This window comes from Sparus aurata, chromosome 24 (genome assembly GCF_900880675.1).
Source record: "Sparus aurata chromosome 24, fSpaAur1.1, whole genome shotgun sequence".
NCBI lineage: Eukaryota > Metazoa > Chordata > Actinopteri > Spariformes > Sparidae > Sparus > Sparus aurata.
In genome coordinates, this window is record NC_044210.1 from 20,865,369 (window position 1) to 20,884,881 (window position 19,513).

The 19,513-nt window shown below is 40.5% G+C and overlaps 1 protein-coding gene across 3 annotated transcripts in view; it reads right to left on the reverse strand.

Moving 5' to 3' along the window:
- Window positions 1–14,754: 14,754 nt before the first annotated feature.
- LOC115576612 (VPS10 domain-containing receptor SorCS1-like) overlaps window positions 14,755–19,513 on the reverse strand; it is a 103,381-nt gene continuing 98,622 nt past the window's right edge. For all 3 annotated transcript variants that reach the window (XR_003982897.1, XM_030409151.1, XM_030409150.1), the window contains exon 26: window positions 14,755–19,345. Coding sequence is in view for 2 of the 3 variants with exons in the window: in XM_030409151.1 (XP_030265011.1) it covers window positions 19,284–19,345 (62 nt within the window). In the remaining variant the exon portion in view is untranslated. The remainder of the gene's footprint in view (window positions 19,346–19,513) is intronic.

Consider the following 19,513-nt stretch of genomic DNA (forward strand, 5'->3'; position numbering starts at 1 on the left):
CTCACATTTCTGCCCGAAAAACAGTGTCTGTCATCGGCAGCAGAGCCAGGCTGCTCCTGCAGTTGAATGACAATTGTGATTATGTGACATGATTCAAAACAAAAAACTTTAGTTCACAATTTCTTTGTACCCTTCCACTGTTGTGTTGGTGTAGATACTATCTTTGGAAACTAGTATTAAATAAAACTACTGCGACAGTCATCCCTCCCTGCCGAAACTTCAGTGAACTTTTATTTTTCTTTTGGAAAAACATAAACCTTTTTTAAACATCATGGAAAACAGTTATGTTTTACACATCATGGAAAGTGTAAACCATAACTTTTACACTTTCCATGATACATGGTGAGTCAGGATATCAACCACAACACATTATAACTGAATCCATATGATTCGAAAAGGTCAGTCGGTATGTTTAGATTTCCAGGGAGACACCGAAGGACACATGTTGAATCAAACCACACAGATCTCAACATCATGACATGTACCATCACGCCTCCATTGGATCCGTAGTGCTGTATGAACTGACACACTGGTGCGGCTGCTTGGTTCAGGGTGAACAATCAGCAGGGAAATGGCAAGCCTTTGCTGCTGGAATAATGCTGAGTCTCTGTGTGAAAAGAGCAACTGAGTGTTAATTGTGACAGAGTAGTTGTCCTATTAAGTGATAGCCCTTGTGTAATTGAAAGTTGTAAGTCCATTGTGGCAGTCTGTTTTATGTTTATTCGTCTACATTTGTTTCATCATCATTTTGTTAGTGTGAGAAGAGGCAAGGGCAGGCCAGTAGAGAGGGGAGTAAGAGGAAGTGAGAGGAAGATACATGTGAGATAATTGGAGGTAGCTGGGGAAGGCTAGGGAATTTTGAAAAGGATCCAACAATAATTCAGGAGGTCTTGGACCTCAAGCTCCATTAGAGATATCCTGAAGGTTTGACCAGCAAGGAGGGATTCATAATATGGAGAGGAGCTGACACCTTAAGGTTAAGGGTAAGGATGCACGCACATTCAACCCTAGAATAAAATGATTATCTGCTATGGTTCTACTCCCTAGAAAACTAACACTTTACCACTGAAACCTCAGTTGGGGAGCTGCACTACATATCTACCTGTTTCAGTCCCATGAGAAGATTTACATCGAACAATCAATATGTGTCAAAACTTTTTGAATGTCAACACCTTGGTCTCTATTAATATAAGGGAGAGCATTTTCTAAAAGCTTATGTCCTCTAGATGTGATTAAACATGCATGATGCCTGGACACTTCCACTATATATCAGGGACAGTACAAATTCCAATAATGCATCTACACTGTATTGAAAGTTTTTGAAACACACACATTGATTTTCAATGTAGCCTTAATCTGTTCATGGGGCAGAAACCGGCCGTGCATCCCAAAATATTTGATGTAAACACTAAAATTCAGTATGGGCAGACCTTTCAAAAACAGTTGGTTTTGTGTGTGTGTATGTCTGTGTGTGTGTGTGTGTGTGTGTGTGTGTGTGTGTTTTCGGAGGGGAGCCTACATTGTAAGGCCCTTTAGTTAATGTTTATTGTCTTTAACAGACGTTTTTGTATGTTTTCTCTGGATACAGACTGACGTGAAACAGATTGACATTATGTTGCTATATTTATATTACAGTCAGTAGCCCAGCAGCACTAACCTGTTGAGGCAATGATAGCTTACCTTGTTGTTGCTAACCTGGACGGGAGTCTTGCTCACAATTTTTGTAAAAGATGGAGAATCCACTGTTGAAAGTGGCAGCATATCTTCGACAACATACTCTGCCACCAGTCTCCTCACTTCTCGAGGTTCAAGCATCGCAGAACGGGAGAATGTTTTTTCTCCGCTCTCATCCTCAGTTTGCTTTCTTTTGGTCACTAGCTTAATGTTAGTGTGGCACCGCTCTAGATGATTCGTTAAATTACTTGTGCTATTTCGCGAGGTAGAGAGATCCTCTGGTTTCGCACACGAAATGCACTTAACTCATCTCGCGGTGTTGGCGAATTTGTATAAAAACAACACACCACTTAATTTTGGGTTTAAAATGCATTGTAACGCGCGTTACTGAGATATGTACTGAGTAAAATATTACCTTTTATTTTGTAATGCCTTACATTACTGCGTTACAGCAAAAAGTAATGCATTACAGTAATTGTATTACTTTTGTAACGCGTTACTCTCAACACTGTTGTGTTGGGAACCTGTTGTTCATCCACCTACCAGTTCTGTCCTGGTGCACTGGGGAGTGTAATGTGTATTCTTGCAAACGTAGTAGGGCTATCTGTGGATGTAACACTGAACTTATGTGTCCATTCATCACAAATTTGACTATTGGTCAAATACTACTACGGGTCTTTTCTAGGTTGATCAGTGTCCTCTGTGCCAGTCCAAGAGGGTGATTATAAAAAAAGAGAAAGATGCAATACAAACTAATAGAGGTAGAGGCAGCGATGGCAGACAGTCAGCTTTCAAACACATCACTGTTCACATTCTCATGTCCTATTTTTTTTCTTTTCCTTTCAGGTAACTGAGCCTCTCGAAACTGGCTGGCTGGACTTGGTAGGTAAACTCACACTGACGGGTGGTGGCAACCAATACATATGTGTCATGGTTGATTATTACACTAAATGGGCAGATGCGTACCCAATGGAGAGCAAGACAGCAGTCGAGGTGACAAATTACATACTTGATTTCTTTTACAATATGGTGCACCTAAAAGACAGACCAGGGCACGGAGTTCTGTAAGAAGGTACAGTAATGATGCCTTTTGTGTCCCCAGTATGCAACTACTGCTGTGCTGACTTATGTCATCTTCATCCAACTAATCATTTGAAGGCCAACTATGAATTGGGTGAGAGGCTAGTCATTGAACGAAGCCTCTGATAACCTTACCATCTGCAGACCAACTGTCATGATCCTTGTTTTTGTTGTACTCTTATTTCTTGTTTTATTTTGAAATTGTGCCATCATGTGTCTGGTGTTGCTTTTTAGTTCCCTCCTCTTTGTGACAGAAATGTGGCACACTACTGTGAGCTACTATTAGGTAGTACTCATAATTTCTGTACTACCTGATGTTTGGAACAGAGGTGAGGTACCCCTCAGAGGTGACGCAACAACAATATGATTGATGAATTTTCTCACCATTAGCTATGTGTATATACAGTATGTACATTTGTTTGCTTATTTGTATAGAACTACTACACATGATTTTTGGCAGGTCAAGGAAGTGGACTCACCAGCCTGTTTTTCATGTGACGGCCTTCAGAGGCGGAATACCATTGTACAGGACTCTGTATGTGGCTCCATCTGGGGCCACAAAAGAGCAGCTTGACCACTACTGGGATGTCACAAGTTGAGCAAAGTGTCAACTCTAATAATAATGTATTCCTGCACCTTGGATGATGTTGTGGCAGCAACACAACACATTACATAATTTCCTGTGTGACCGGTGCCTAACTTAGCTACCACGAGCATGTCCTTGTGAAGTTGTTTCAACATCAGTTAACTGCCGTTGAACTGGTGAGGACCTTAAATGGCCTGAGGCTAGACTTAATGAGCTGTGATCAGTGGCTTGTCTGTGTAGAGCATTGGTCCGCAGATATGCTAATCAGTGAACTACCCTAAGCAGCAAAACTCTACATCATGTGTGTTCATATTCAAGGTAACAGTTTGATTATGTCTTCGCCAATCCATTGTTTGGAAAAGTAAATCTTCTGATCCTGAGCAGTCACTTTTTAGCTTGCAGAGCAGATCCTGCAGGGGGAAGCAATCAGCTACCCACTGGATCAGCAGGGTGTGGACTGCATGAGGCTGGACATGACAAAGGCCTTGATGATTGACACAGGTATGTCCTACTCCACCAGATATACTGAATCATTGTGTCTGTATTAACAGATGAGCTGTAGCAGCTGTGACATGATGTGGGGAGGAGAGCTCAGGGGCTGACTTGGATGAGTGGACAGTGAATTGTATTGACTGGGCTCCACCCCGGATAGCTTACATCCACATCACTGGGTGAACTCTCACAATCACATGGCTATTGAAAATGCTTAGTTTCATTATACACAATTGCCTGTATTTTGCCTGCCGAAGGAACACCGACTCTGCACAGAATGTAGCACACACTGTCACAATATCGTAAGTATTGATATACAGTATTGATGAGGACTATCATAATTTCTTTATTGTCCTTTGCCTTAATATTAAGCTACCTTCTCTGAGGTAGGGCTGTTTCACTTACCTGTGTAGGGTTGCATAGGAGGGGTATACAAGGTAGGTTACAGCGCCTCACCTGCTCATTAAACCTCCAGATGGTCACTGTGATCCACATTCAATCCTGGGGTCCATGCTATGCTACCTGTTAGCAGTACAAGGTTTTTTTAGGGGTAATCTAGGTCAGGAAGGGCAGAAACCCTTTTGTATTCTCTGCCATCAAGAGTAGATTCGATTTTGCACCCCTATTAAGTGGGCGCTTGTCAATCACAACATTTGCTACTTTGTCTAATATGTAAGTAAAATATACTCACAAAATGTCAAGAAAGGAAACATTATTAAAACAAATGTCCTTGGTAAAAAAATAATGAAACTGTATATCACCTGAATTCTCTGTTTTACCGAACTGAGATAAGTTTAATTGCTTAACTCATCCTAAAACAAACTAAATCCAAACTTGACAAACAAAATAAAGACCCCCAAACCAGTCTTGATTTGTCTTTCCACAATCTCTTATGGTTTGGTCAAAATCAAACCTCAATTCACAGTGTAAGTTGTGAAAATAATCCATCTTAACACAGCATAACGCTAGCTCTCTCCTCTGCTCCTTCATGCCACTCCATTCGCCACAGTCATAGTCCTGGATCCAGTCTGGTATCCTGCCGTGTTCACTGGGAGGCAGCTGAGACCGGTTGAAGTGATCCCTATTGACCACTGAGAATCCCCCGTGATCTGAGTTTGTGGTGCGGGCGGACTCCTGTCAGCTAATTGGGTTACTTAGCTCCACAGATAACTGAGTTACTTGCTTAAGGCAGTTAGCCAGTGCAGCCAAAGATAGCTACAGCATGAAGTATAGTGAGCAGCAGGCTGGCCATTTCTTACAAATAACTCCTTTAAAGCAAGGTAGTATTACACATGAATAAAGTCTGGGGACTTTTGGGAAAGACAGATTCACAGTGGTCAATACTGAAGCAGAGGAGACCAACATTTCCTGACACAAAATACGTCAAAGCGACAAAAAAACGTATCCAACACCTCCCATAATCTAGGCTTTTGTTGCTCCCATAGTAAATGAGAGATGGACTGCATTTATACAGTATAGTGTTTTTTTTTTCCAAAGCAATTTGCCTCGTATTCACCCACTATTAAACACACACACACACACACACACACACACAACAATGACACCTTGCTACCATGCCCATCGGGAGCAATTTGGGGTCCAGTCTCTTGCCTGTGGACAGTGTCTAACATGTGGACCAAAGCATAAAACTGCCAACGTTGTGATAAGTGGACAACTGGCTTTGCCTCCTGAGCCACAGCTGCCCCATTCCATGATATCCCTCCTGACTGGTAAATACCAAATCTAAGCTCTTTCCCAAGTGCAGCAATGGATGCACTACTTACTCATGCTTGTTAAGCTCATTGCTGTTGTGCATGGTTATAATAAACAGACACTGGACACTGCCTCTATGCCTTTCTAACATTCCCTGTCTGTAATGCAGGCCAATTTGTTCTCAGTGTCTATATAAAACTCCCTGTGACAAGTAAATTGACTGAAATCAGAGGACTGCCCATAAAGAGTTGTGACCAAGATAAACACTAAGCAGAATGTATTACAGCTGGAAACATAGATTTCCAGTCTAACTATCAGTATATTTACATTACGAGGAAAGGTAGAGACTGTCTTGATGTTGTAGCCTTGATAAGATGCAGGTGAGAACAACAAGGCAAGTGTATTTGTATAACACATTTCATACACAAGGGCAGTTCAAAGTATCATACATAATGCATCAAAACTGAATAAACTCATTAAAAAGGAAGGGTCTGTTGTTGGCTCTGATCTTGTCACCCTGGAGGAGCTGGTGGAGGTAAGGATGCTGGCAGAACTGCTGGCAATCACGGACAATGATCTGGACAAGCTTAAGAGCAGCTTCAGCAACAGACTCATTCAACCTGCTGCCTGAAGTAACGGCACAGGAAATCATTCTTACCTGGTGCCATCAGACTCTATAACGCTCACTCAAAAACACACACATCATTTATTATGCTTCACATTGTTACCTCTGTAAATAAAATAAAATCTATCTATCTATCTATCTATAAAACAATAAAAGAAAGACCGCATAAAACCATTCCAATGCAAATGTGTAAAGTGTACAGTACACTTATACATTATTCAGGCACGCTCCACAAACAGCCTCCAACATGTCCATGAAGTACCTTCAAAAAGTTAAAACAAAAACGAAACATTATAACCTTGATGAAGGTTGGATTTATTGCATGAATAGACTGCAGTAGTTTTACACAGAGCTGTTGAACATGAGGGTTGCAACACTCTCTGCTCTTGTAGCCATGTGGTGACATGGTTTATGTAGCTCTTAATAGGTCCAAAAACATTGGGACCATTTCGAAATACCATTTCTAGATTTTATTTATTTTATTAAATCATCTTGTGGGAATGATAATAACTTAAACTTGCTGTTAAGTGTGCCCTGACCCCCAGGTAACAGCTTTTAGCATAACGAAACAATGGGATTGTTATACTCTAGCAGTGTTCAAAACTAGACCCACAATGTAGACAGAAGTCAGTCGAGAAAACTGTTTAAAATCAAGGAGTTCAAAATGAGGCAGCAGAAGTTCCCAGGAAGTCCAAAGCTGAAAGTCCAGAGCAGGGGCTCAGGTGAGAAAACAGATGCAGCTGGGTGTGACTGGACAGCATAGGCGTAGCATTGCTTATGGACCGTATGGACGTGTCCACACCAATCTCAAGCGATGGCTGAAATGTCCAAACCAATATTGAGGTTGAAGGAAAAAAAAATGCGCCTCATGCAGCACACAAAGGGTTAAATCCTTTCCCACTTAAGCACCGCCTCCACAATACCTGGGACAGGTCTGTTTTTTGATTGGCTCAGCTCCCTGTAGGTTGTCAAAGTTGTTTCACTTGCAGGCTTTGCCAGTGTTGACGAGAGGAGGTCCACACTGTTCTCGCGCAACACATGTCCGAGGATGACGGGCAAGAAATAAAAGGTGTAAAACACTAGAAGCTATTTCACAAAACAAAGTGTAAGTCACCTGAGGAAAATAGTCCCCCCTCATAGGCTCCCACGATTGAATGCAAAACATTGTTTCCAGCCGTTCCACCTCACTCTTAATGGCGATTGATTTGTTCCTTTGTCAGGTGACAGAAGAAGCAACACAGCCGTCCCATTTATCAGGCAGCGGTGGAGTGGCAGTTGTATTTATCAGGTGACAGAGGAACCCCGGCCAGGTTGTAGCTCATATAGGGAAGATTCAGAGCTACAGGTAAATTTGCCATGGTGCTATACTAAATGTTTTACTGCATAAGTTTGACTGCTTATGTACAGTAGGTAATGCATCGTACAATGTTAATGTCAGGCTGGTATCATGTGTTATTTCATTAGGGTGCTGCAGCAATCTTGCCTGGTTGTAGGCCTGGTTCATGGAGAGGCCAGGTGGAGTTACAGGTGAGACCTCAACATAGGCTACAACACTGTAATGTAATCCAAACGTAAATTTGTTTTTACACAAAATATAAAATGGGTAATTATTAACTTTATAAATGTGATGTTGCCTGCCTACATATTTCACATGCAGTCATAAAGAGTGGTTAATTATATAGTGTGGTCTATTTCTAAGGAAACTGGTCCAGCTGTAGACAGCTGTAGTTAATCTATGTATAATGCAAAGTTTAATGCAGTGGTTTGCACTATAATGTAATGTAATGCACTATGACTGATGTAAAGTTCAGACATCGTTATTACACAGCCTCCTCGTCTGTCATTAGTGTCATTACACTGCTTAACAACATATACAATTTTTTGGTTTTTAGAACCGCTGATGGAGACAAACATGTTATTAATGTAGCATCATAGCAAATGTGAAATCAGAGTATGTATTTTGTCATGTCTTGAGTATTTGAATTTGTACATTGACTGAATTTATGCTACACTGTCTATATGTAGAAAGATCACAAATGGACAAGGATAATTCTGGTTAGCTTTCAATGATAACCGAGAAAATATCTGCCGCTTACAGTGCTGTTGAATCCTGCACGTTCTGCAACAGCTGTTCACTAACAGGCTGTCTGCTTTGATGCCTGGTCAGGTCATCGCCATACAGCTTGCTGTATGTGGTGAAGACAGCGATGACAGTGGTGAATCACAGCAGTGCAGTTGTGGGCTGAAAAAAAACAAAAAGGGAAAGATGCTAAAATGCTATATAAAAGGGAACCACATAATTGGCTGGATTTACGCTACAAGCAACACCCTTCAAATAACCCATTGTTATTTGACCCAATATAAAAATGTTGGTCAGTGTGGCTTTAAGCTCACTATTACTGATATGCAGTTAGCTCTGACACTTAATCTGACTTTGGCTAACCTCAGAAAAGACAGAAACCGTTCCCCCGATCTATTTTGAACGGTTTAGAAATGACACTTTCTCCTGAATTGAGGCCTGAAAAGTGCTGCAAATCCAGATGGCACAATCACACACCAACACTTGCAGACTGAACAAAAGTAACAGGCTTGTCAGTTGTCTCCACATTCAGATGCAGTAGGTGTATACAAATGCACACCACAGTCACACACACACACACACGCACACACACACCCGCACACACACACACACACACACACACACACACTCAGTGACACATAGTGCACTTGCTCACACAACCCTGAACCCAAGTAACAGCCTGTCCTCCTCCTGCCCTTCCCTCTCAGAGTTTTCCCTCTTGAAGCAATTAGGTCTACTTCCTGCAGAGCTCAGGCCCTCGTCATTATGTTCAGCTTTTAATTGAACATGACGTCATGGACCATTGAATCTGTCATTACTAGAGGTGGCCTAGGCAATGTGTTCATTATAAGCTGAAGGCAACTACCTGTCCACTATCCAGGTTAGAGCTATTGTAATGCTGGGCCCCCTCATTGTGGCTTATGAACACAGGTTTTGATTTGCAGGAAAACTAACCATTACCAAACGGTTATTCCATATACATATCTGCATATAAAGCTTTCTAAAAGGCATCAAGTGTGCTACATCTAGACAGTTCAACTAATGTAATTTGATCTAAAAGGAGACATAGTCCTACAGTACACCACTCAGCATTCATTGTGGTATTCTTGCAGCAAAGTCTAACAGTAATGTAACTACTTTGAGGCATTTTAAGACAAATGGAGGGGAATTGCCTCACCCTGATGTGACACCGATCTACATAAAATGTGAAACACTTTGTCCAAGAAGGATATAATACTCAGGAAAGTTAAAGATTTTCCCCTTCTAACCTTAGAATAATTTCATACACAGTTTTGAAATCAAACACTCCGATAAGCCTGGCATCGCAGGTGCACAGACCCATGCAGGAGGGAACAGTTATGTAATGTAAAGTAGTTTGAGGTGAAAGGGTGGTTTTCATTTTGTGCATTTGGACGATTTTTTTTTCCCTCTTACCCTGAAACAAATCCCTTTTGTTACTGTGTCCCCCTGCAGTCTCATTATGTTCTACATTGAGCTATTCAGGTCAGGCACTAGTGAAAGCATTCCATGTGCTCTTTATGAAAATATTTATTGACTAGAAGATACTAGAGAAAATCTTGCAATGCAATTGCACTAGCCGCAACACCCGTCAACATGTTGATGTTCCTACCAATGACTATGTAGTACTCATGAAAATTTTTTCAGTTTCTTCAATATTTCAGTTTGACATTCTTGAATTTATGAACAACAGTTTGACAAAAAAAATTCACAGTGAAACTATTAGCTTTTTTCTCTCGTAACCACATGTCACTATTGTCATCAGGAGTTGGCATGAATATCATCATTCATAGTTGTGTTGTGTCTTTAAAAATGAGCCAACCCCACAACTATTGAACCAGGATTGATCTAGTTAAAAGCTTTCAAAAAATCTTTAAGAGGATTGTCTTGGGTAATCCACTTATAGGATTATTTCTTAAATATTTCTTTAAAAGTTTCATAATTTAAATCACTTAATGAAATATTTTTACCAAACTAATTGCCAGAATAAATGTTGACAATCTCAATCATAGATATTTTGAGGCTTGACATTTGTACATGTTGCAACTTATGTATCTTTAGGTTCAATTTCGTATTTTATGTTGTGATTCTATTTTAGCCTAGAGCACCTGGTTTGGTTGCCACAAACTCGGCTTGAACTCTCGTTAAAAAAAGCCAGTGGTTTAATGCTTATGAATGTTGAAATGTAGTCTCTGACTTGACAGCCTTCTCACCTGCAACTTCACCATCATCCCTTCAATATCTTAACATAAAAGTCAAGTTATAAACATACTTGTCCCATAAATGAAATATGACAGGTACTGTAAAAATATCAAAATGGAAGGTATCCAATGACATGTGCAAATGTGAACCTGTTAGTGGTTTGCAAACTTCTTAACTGCCAACACTTCATTCTGGTGACTGGGCTGAATTTTACTTAAGGCAACAGTGCCTTTCATTTTGTCGCCTGTGGCAATAACTTTCAGGGAAAACATTTGTTGATATGCCTGAGAGTGAAGAAGCTGCCAATCATTACCTCCTCCGTGAACATCAGTCATGTCAGGTAGAATTTTACGTGTGATAGTGGTTGTTCAACAATGAAGAAAACAACTCTTATAATCCATCACTAAAGTGTTTCCCACACATTGATTTATTTGTGGCGGTCCACCCCAATATCAACATTGGCCGCCACATATTGTTTTTCTATTTTTGGAGCTGCGCGTCCCTTTCTCATTTACTAAAGACAGTGCACCCGTCAATGAACAGCATGATGTTTTATGCTCCGATACAGTGGATGGCACTGCAGATTTTAGTCTGCCAGAAAAAACAATTAAGAAGAGGAGGAGGACTATTTAATGAAGTTGGTTTGACCATAACTTCCTTTGCAAAGAAGAGGGCTGGCCTCATCGTCGAAATCAAACCCCCACAAAGAGCGCCAGGTTTTGAAGCAAGTTTTTGTCATGGCCAAGCCGTGTAATTACATCTTCATGTGTTGCACTGGGGACTTTTTTCTAAAAGCTAACATTGTGAAAGATGCGTCTGTAAAACGGTAATAAAGGCCTCACAACCCCCGCAAAATGACTCGTTTTATGGTCAGAGCCATCCGATTAAAACATTTTATCCTCATTCAAGTTAACTCAATGCCAAAGAGGATATTTGCTGACTCACTCAGCGGAAGTCTTGAAGGCGCATGCTTTTTGGCACCCCAGCTGGACAGCCACAATTAAAGTCTGATTCTGTAGGAAACACTGCACTACTACACAGTGAAGCTTTCTCCTCTATTTCATACGCTCTTTAGTTTGACGTCTTTACATCTTGAGTGCCAAGAAGATTTAATGCATTGTGTCCATCGATATCTCAATTATTCTCATTTCCTTTCTGCTGCAGCCCTATTGTGTTCATGTTTTTTGGAGTTTTTTTTCTCCCTGGTGCTGCTGTAACCTAGTATTAAAGTCTCACCCTTGCTAACACTGCAACACTTTATGTAATCCTCCTGCTATTTACTTCAACCAAAAGCCTCTCATCGTCTCTATCTGACTCTCCTTCACACTACATCCTCAGTAATACCAGCCTGTATTGGCAGCCGTTCCCGTGGGGCCATTGCAGTGCACTACCTTGAGATGTCAGCAGAGCCAGCCCTGTTTTGGAATTGATCCCTTGGTAATCTCCCCTCTCCCTGGGGCGCCAAAGCGTCTTCTGGCTAAGAACGATTAAGAGCCCATCAATCCCTCCTTCCCGTCCCTGCAATCGGATCCCGGCCGCTCTGTCTTGGCCCCCTCAACTCTCGTCAGCAGCAATAGCATCAGTACACATCAGAAATGACACCACTCTGTGGCCTTTCTGTCATCGCTTTCTTTAAGGACAATGGCGGCCTGTGGATATGTTTTGAATATGATGATTCTTGCCCATGAGTAACACACTCATCATTATTGTTAGTTGGATGATATGTGTTCCCTGAATGCCTCCGCCGAGATATGCACCGGCAACATCCATATGAATCAGTGGAACATTCAGCCCGTGTTAGTTTTGCCATTGCTGTGGCCATCATCATTATCACCACTGCCGCTGCAACCACAGCTATTTTAAGAACCGCATAAATAAGCGTAGAAGAGCCAGCTGTAATTACTGCTATCCTTTATGCACTATCACTTACTGCAGCATCATTATAATCTGCACTGTAACTTGTTAAGGTTATATTCATGCTGAAATTAACATTTTCATCTTTAATGACTGCATCTTAGTTACTCATGCCTATTCATGAGAGTGTCCTCTTTGCTTGACAAACGGGTCTAAACTGCCCTCAGCAGCAAAGGGAAAGTGAGCATAGAACTTTTTCTTTTTTTAAAGTCAAGTAACGGTTAGGTTGCTGAGGTTTCTCCAAAGTAAACTGTTTGGGAATAATTTAGAGGGAAATATTCAAAAAGCCCATATAAAATGTTTGAGTACTTCCAGAGAACATCCAAACTTTGTGAGCTTTTATTTCACCAGCTTCCAATACTACTACCTGAAAGTAGGAGGCAGTCAGAGTGAAACAGTCATGACACACAAGGCAATGGCGTTGATCAAACATATGGAAGTATATTGATGACAACATATACAAAATAAAAAGTTCAAACACAACTCAGATGATTTCAGCAGTAGAGGGCTTGTGTAATAGCATGTGAGTCAGCAGGGATTATCAAACTGGTGATGATCAAAGCTGCTGGTGCTAACATTTGACAGTCTGAATCCCCTGAGCACAAACTCAAACTGTGAGCAGAGCATCACCTGTTCCGTTTGACCTAAAAAGTGAAGGGTCATCCTTTAAGACCATTTCCTCTACTTTGTCGGACAGTGACAACTATCTCTGTCTGCCTGTCTGCTTGTCATTCATATGTCTCTAGAACCGCTCATCTACCTCACACTTGGCGGGTTTGTTGCTGAGGACTCAAGGAAGTGCACATTTTTGAATAAACAGCAACACCACTCTGTGCAGCAGCGTTGCCACAGTGTTTTGGCTTCATGGTTCTGCAGGCTGAAGCTGGACTCAAATGTGATCCCTCTCACGTGATCTTGTGGGGAAGCAGAGTTTAACAAAATGATGGTGCAGCAACTTGCTGTTGCAACGCCTTGCTGGGAGAAAAATAACCTAGAGTAGAAGGTTTAAAGAGTGTAGATGAGTGGAGAGACGCAGTCCACACAGGCTTTCTGTTCTTCAGTTAGAACTGACTGTGTATGTCCATATTAGTATGCTAACATAAACCTCAAGGGCTAGAATGTTTATTGTTGCTTGTCAGCACCGTCAGCTACTCCGGGATGCCTTTCTCATTGGCTGTTGTGGTCCCGCTTGGAATGTACCAATGTAATCACTCTGATTTTAAATCCCAAATACCAAACACTGATGATATTATTGGGGCAGCACAATGAATCTGGCTTAAGACCGAATCTGTAAACCCCTCAAATGGTCAGATAATCTTTGCTTAACACCAGTACTGGTATTACAATTGGGCAGCCTACATGAACAGTGCCATTGGAATTCAAATTCCACGCTATCTTATAACAATAATAATATTTACATTTCTCACGAGGTGCACTTGACTCACCTTTAGGTCCCTGTCAGTACATGTATCCTTCGTCATACCAAGCGATTACAATTTCAGAGTTTAAGACGCATGCCTGAATGCAAGTGTGTGTCAAACTCTGGCACAGACAGCAGAGGAGAGAAGCATATATAAATCTATGGAGATAAATGACACCAAAATGCAGCAGATGTTCAGCAGAGGTTTTTTTTTCATTACAGTACAAAATGCAGCTGCAGCATTTGATTTTATTTGATTGTCAAATTTGATTTAAAATAGAAATCCTGACAGATTTCAAAAACTGAACGTTTATGACAGGATGGCTGCTTTGGATGTTTTGTAACTTTCTTGGTGAGCACTGTCTGTTCTCTTGTGTTGAGATCAGCCTTAAAAATGTTTTTTGTAAATCTTAATCCCAAAGTTACCTCTTTACAATAAGTGGTAATTCCAGTTACAAACTAAGGCTTGTTACTTGTTCCAGTGGTCACAATGTTTGAGTAGTTGCAATGCAGAATCGACTTTGGAGAAGATAATTATAAGGAATTTGGTTTCATCCCAAGGAGAGATTTGTGCAAGATTAAAATGCAAAATGAAACATAAAAATGTGATGTTTCAATTATTTGTTAAATTATATAGTTGTGTTAACAGTTACATATCGTGGAGGACAAATCATTTTTTCCCAGAATTTGGAGGGTGCTGTCTCCCATGGGCATCTATGGGTACTTGTTGTAAGGCCACTGAGGATTCTGACAGAAAAATGTACATAGTACAGTGCTGGTTCTTTGTCAATCAAAGCTCAACAAACCGATTGGACATCTGAGCTTACTTATTTTGTGGCACAAATGTCGAAAAGAAGTTCCCTCCTCTGATCCAATGCATATCAGCTCTGTCTAAAAGACAGTAAATAAACAGATGTGTGTGTCGAAGAAAATTACCAACACATGCTTGCTTAGTTTTTTTTCTTTTTTTATATAGGTATAATATTACTTCAGCAAATACATAGTATTTCTTTACAAATATTGTAAGAAAATGAGAACACAGTTAACAGACTCCTTTCTATTTAATAAATATGATTATAAATGCATAAAACAATTACACACAGCACAGTTGAGGTCAAACAAAAACACTGTAACACCTTACCGTCTGTTCTTATACAAAAGCTGTACAGTAATAAAACTCTTTTTTTATTATTATTATTAATATTTCTCTACAAAAATAATAATCTTGCTGATTCTGCAGAGAGGTGGACATGGAGAGAAGGAGAGAGAGAGAGAGGGGACGAAAGTGTAGCTCAGAGCTAGTCTACAACTTGATACTCTTCCCCACACCCTTGGGAGCTGTCACATCGTGGCTCGTCCTACCCAGAAGGCCAGGGATCGCTCGTGTTAGCGGGACTTCCTGTCCATTCAACCTGTCCTCCTCCCTGTGAAACTGAAAGGAGACGGACCTCCTGATCCTGTCTGGCCAGTCATTTCCTATTCCCTCAGGCGGAGGTTACTATTAGTACTCTGCTGTTTCTGACTGTAGTTCTGGAGTTCCGGCTACAGTCTCCCTCAGGCTGTTAGGACCAGAGCAAATACACCTAAATCTGAGTGTAAGCTAAATCTTTGCATACAACTTTACATCCTTACTTTGCAAAACCTAAGCATAGAAAATCCAATTATTACTATATTGCTGCATTCCTTGACATTTCATTGATGTTGCTGCTTTACAAAAATCCAACCACCACTGTGTAAAAATACCCTTATACACCATGCAGTGGAACGAGATAAATCACCTAAGAGCTGAGTGCAAAATCTTTCCTGCAACCTCAGATGGAACAGACAGCGACAATCGAAATGAATATAGACGCAGAATTGTTATCAAAATCCTCTTAGCATGCAGCAACCAAATGTGCTTGTTTAGATATCCTCTTTTACCAGAAGCACAAAGTTGTCTTTTACTCCACTCAAATACAAAAAAAGCTTAAAATAAAATGGAGGAAAATGTGATCAGCATGGTCACAGGCCTCCCAATTCTCTACAATAGAATGTTATATATATCTAGTTGCATCTTGTGGTGAAGGTACAGATTGCAAAAAAAGATGAATACTCCTTTCCTCACCCTACCCTACGGTGGCATCAAAAGACACCAAGACTCTCTCCGCAGCCAGTGTTTGGTTTGTCAGTCCTGGGCTACCATAGGGCTGCCTGCCCACATCAGAAAAACGTGACAGACCATACTGACGTTTGTTGTGGGGCAGCAACCTCTAATGGTCATAGTAAGTATTACTGAAGCAAAGGAGGAAGTCAGGTTAAGTAGTATAAAGAAGGATGCATATGCAGGAGCTTGTGGTAGACAGTTCAGTTAAACAAGCATAGGACTTTCACCTAGGAGATTGATGGTCATGGCCATTGGGAAACCAAAAAGGTCAACAGTGAGTTATTTTGCCTTACTCACATTGTTTAGTCACGCTCATAAAGCGACTTACGTTATATGTATTACATAATTGATTTAACTGATGTTATACATAGGTAACATGCTATCTTTAACCCAATCCACAATGTTTTGTTAAAGCTTACCAAGTAATTTTAGTGCCTAAACCCAACCAAACTGCCAGGATACAAAGAAGGTCCGGGACAACAGTCACTGGAATGTTGCAATGGTTATGGTCTTTTAGGAACCTGATTTGTGTTGCTTTGAGAGTCACTGGCAATCGACCTATACAGTGGTTTAGGAATGAGAATGTGTTAAGTCTTAACAGTGTGTTGCAACATAGTGGATTCCCCCTAAACCCTATAAACTGCACCTTTGACAAGCAACAGGAGCTTGAATAAGAGAAACATTGCATGGCTGCTTGTCGTGAGAACATTCCGACCTCAGTATTTAACTAATGAGCTTCAGGCTCTTTGTATTTCCATGTGTGAACAGATGAGAAGTAGGCCTATATGTATCCATTCTTTGTTAGCATTGATGCATACAGACAATGCTATTCATCAAAATTGTTGATCAACAATTTTATCACATTCCCTCCTTGGACTGACACACCCTACCTTTTTAACCTTCACTGTATGTGTTACAGTGGAGAGCGACTAGAAGCAGAACTATCTAGTAACACTGCCTATGCAACAGTTTGCTACTTACTGTGATCAAGAACTTGCAAATTTTACAAATCTTTTGGTTGTTAGCTAGAGTTACATTACTCTAGCTAACAACCAAAAGATTTGTAAAAGCAACCATGGATGGAATAACCAACTTAGGGGCCCTGGGCCAAAAATGAGTTATGAGTCCCTCATAACCCTTTCATTTTCTCAACCTTGGTAAATGGTGTATGTGGTTTGTAATTAGTTTGTGCCATCTTCAAAATATATCATGTATTATGATATGAACTAAAATCATAGTGTAAAGGGTGGACAAGATATTATCACAGGGCCTCAAAATTAGGTAATAATGCAAATATTGCCTAAGGCCCTCGTTTTTTTGATTAACAATGCATTTTAATTGTACATACAGCACTCCAAACATATCTGCAATTAATTGGATTATCACAAGCGTATTTATCCACAGTGAATCAGGTGCCTTTGGGTCATCTGAGGTTCTGTGGGCCAAATTGCCCTGTTGGTAGTGCAGTACCTTCAACAACTGTGCCAAAAGCATCACTTCATTTCCATGTATTGGTAACTATAATCCTAAAGGCAAGAGTCTGACTAAAGAGCAATCCCAGGGTTTGGAATTCTCCCACAGCAGGTAAAATAAAAACAAAAAAAATTGCTAGCTCACCACTAAATCCTTTTTTCTTCACTCCATTCTCATTTGGATCAAGTTTTCCACTTCCCTTGATATGCTGCAATGGAACGAGAAGCAGTTTACTTCAATATATATAAAATGACAACTCCTCCTTACTTGGCATAGAGTGCAGAGGGCCTTCTTTGTTAAGGATGTCAAACAAATCAACACTACACTGAGCAGCCGGTGTGCGGTGCATGCCCATGTCGAACTGTCACTCTTCTAAATTGCCCTTGTCAGTCTTGACTAACTGGGTTTCAGGTGTATCTACTGTGGCAATTTGTAGAAAATATCATCCAAACCGAAAAAACCACTCATCCCCTGCGTTTCCAAATCTCTGAAAAGTAAAAAGAGGTTAAACAAATCTGGTAAAGTTGCCTATGAAGATTTGAAAGGCATCAATCCGGCATTTACATCTGTCAGATTTCACACGCAATGTACCACAGGGCTCAACAGTCCTCTGAACAAGCTAACTGTCCGTGTAGCCTGGTAGCATCTGCGCTCTAGTTCTCCTGCCTCTGCAGCGCCTTCTAATGAGCTGGGATGAAGACTGGAGAGCGAGTCAGGACAATAGCCTAAATGTGTCACCAACCTTGGCCGGCCTTGAGCTTGACTGGCCACATTAAGTATTCAACAAGTCAACCTCTTGTTATTCTATCCAACAGAACCCTCTTACAACCCTGAAAAGCACTCTTCCATCTCTCTGTCTCTCTCTTTCATGCAGCCATGCTCTTTGGATTCCCCCACAAAGTAGTTGTATCTCATCCCAACTGCCTCCGTAAATCTGAGCCTTGACAAATTATATTCTGCCTCTAGTAGGGATGTTGGCTGTGACCAGGGTATGACTTTTAACAACTTTGGATTACTTTTCTCTGTAGAGTATTCCTCCCGTTTCCTCTTCAACTCCTGAAAGGTGTGATGTCTGGTGATATTTGGGGATCGCTTGCAGTCAGAGGGTGCTGTAACACCTCAACTATTGAGTGGTCTTAACCTGAAGCACAGAAAATTTTTTACAAACCGGTATGTATCATTATAGTAGCAGAAGCTTAAGATTAACAGCAAAGGTTAAATTTATCCAGAAAACCAAACCCTGTATTTCTGTTCAGAAAAAAATCAGAAAAAAAAAACAAAAAAAAACATTTAAGTAGAAAATGCGTATTGTGCCATAAATCAGCTTTCCAAGAGACAATGGGCCAAAAGCTTTGAAGTACCCTATTCATATTTTATAACAGCGTTTCTGTTTAGTATGACATTTGTTATTAAAATACACAAATTTACAACAGACATTCATGATTTACAAAATGAATGTGTAATTCACTTCAATAACATACTTCATAAAAGTATATTCATATGAATAAATAATACTCTACTGCTGTTAGCTTTATAGAACAGCAAAACAATCTCAGAGATGTCAGCGAAACCAAAACATTGTTGCTTATTTCTTTTTTCCCTTCTCTATTTCATGCGAGCACTCCCTCTAAATTATGTATCTGACTTGTATAAATAAATAGAATTCTTAAAATGTTGAATTTATCCGACATACAGCATGTTAAAAGAAAACTAAAAAACCTGTACACAGTTTCTTCTGGTTTGAACAGAGCACAGTATGTGTAAGCAGGGTCCAACATGCACAGGTATAAAGCTCAAAACCATTGTGTCCCAAATGGTAAAAAATATCAATGATGCAGCTGGAGTGGGAATCCAGTCCAGAATTTAGACGATGTACGTGGGGAGTTCTGTGGAGAATTTCACATGTACATGAGGTTTTACACATCCTGTGGGGCAAACAAGACAGGGAAAGAGACAATTGTGTTAGAACATTTGGTAAAAGAAGTAAATCTAGAAAATCTAACTGGTCCCATTATAGTTAGCAATACTTTAAAAGGGCCAGTGTGTAGGATGTAGTGGCCTCTTCTGGACAATTGCTGATTTGCAACCAACTG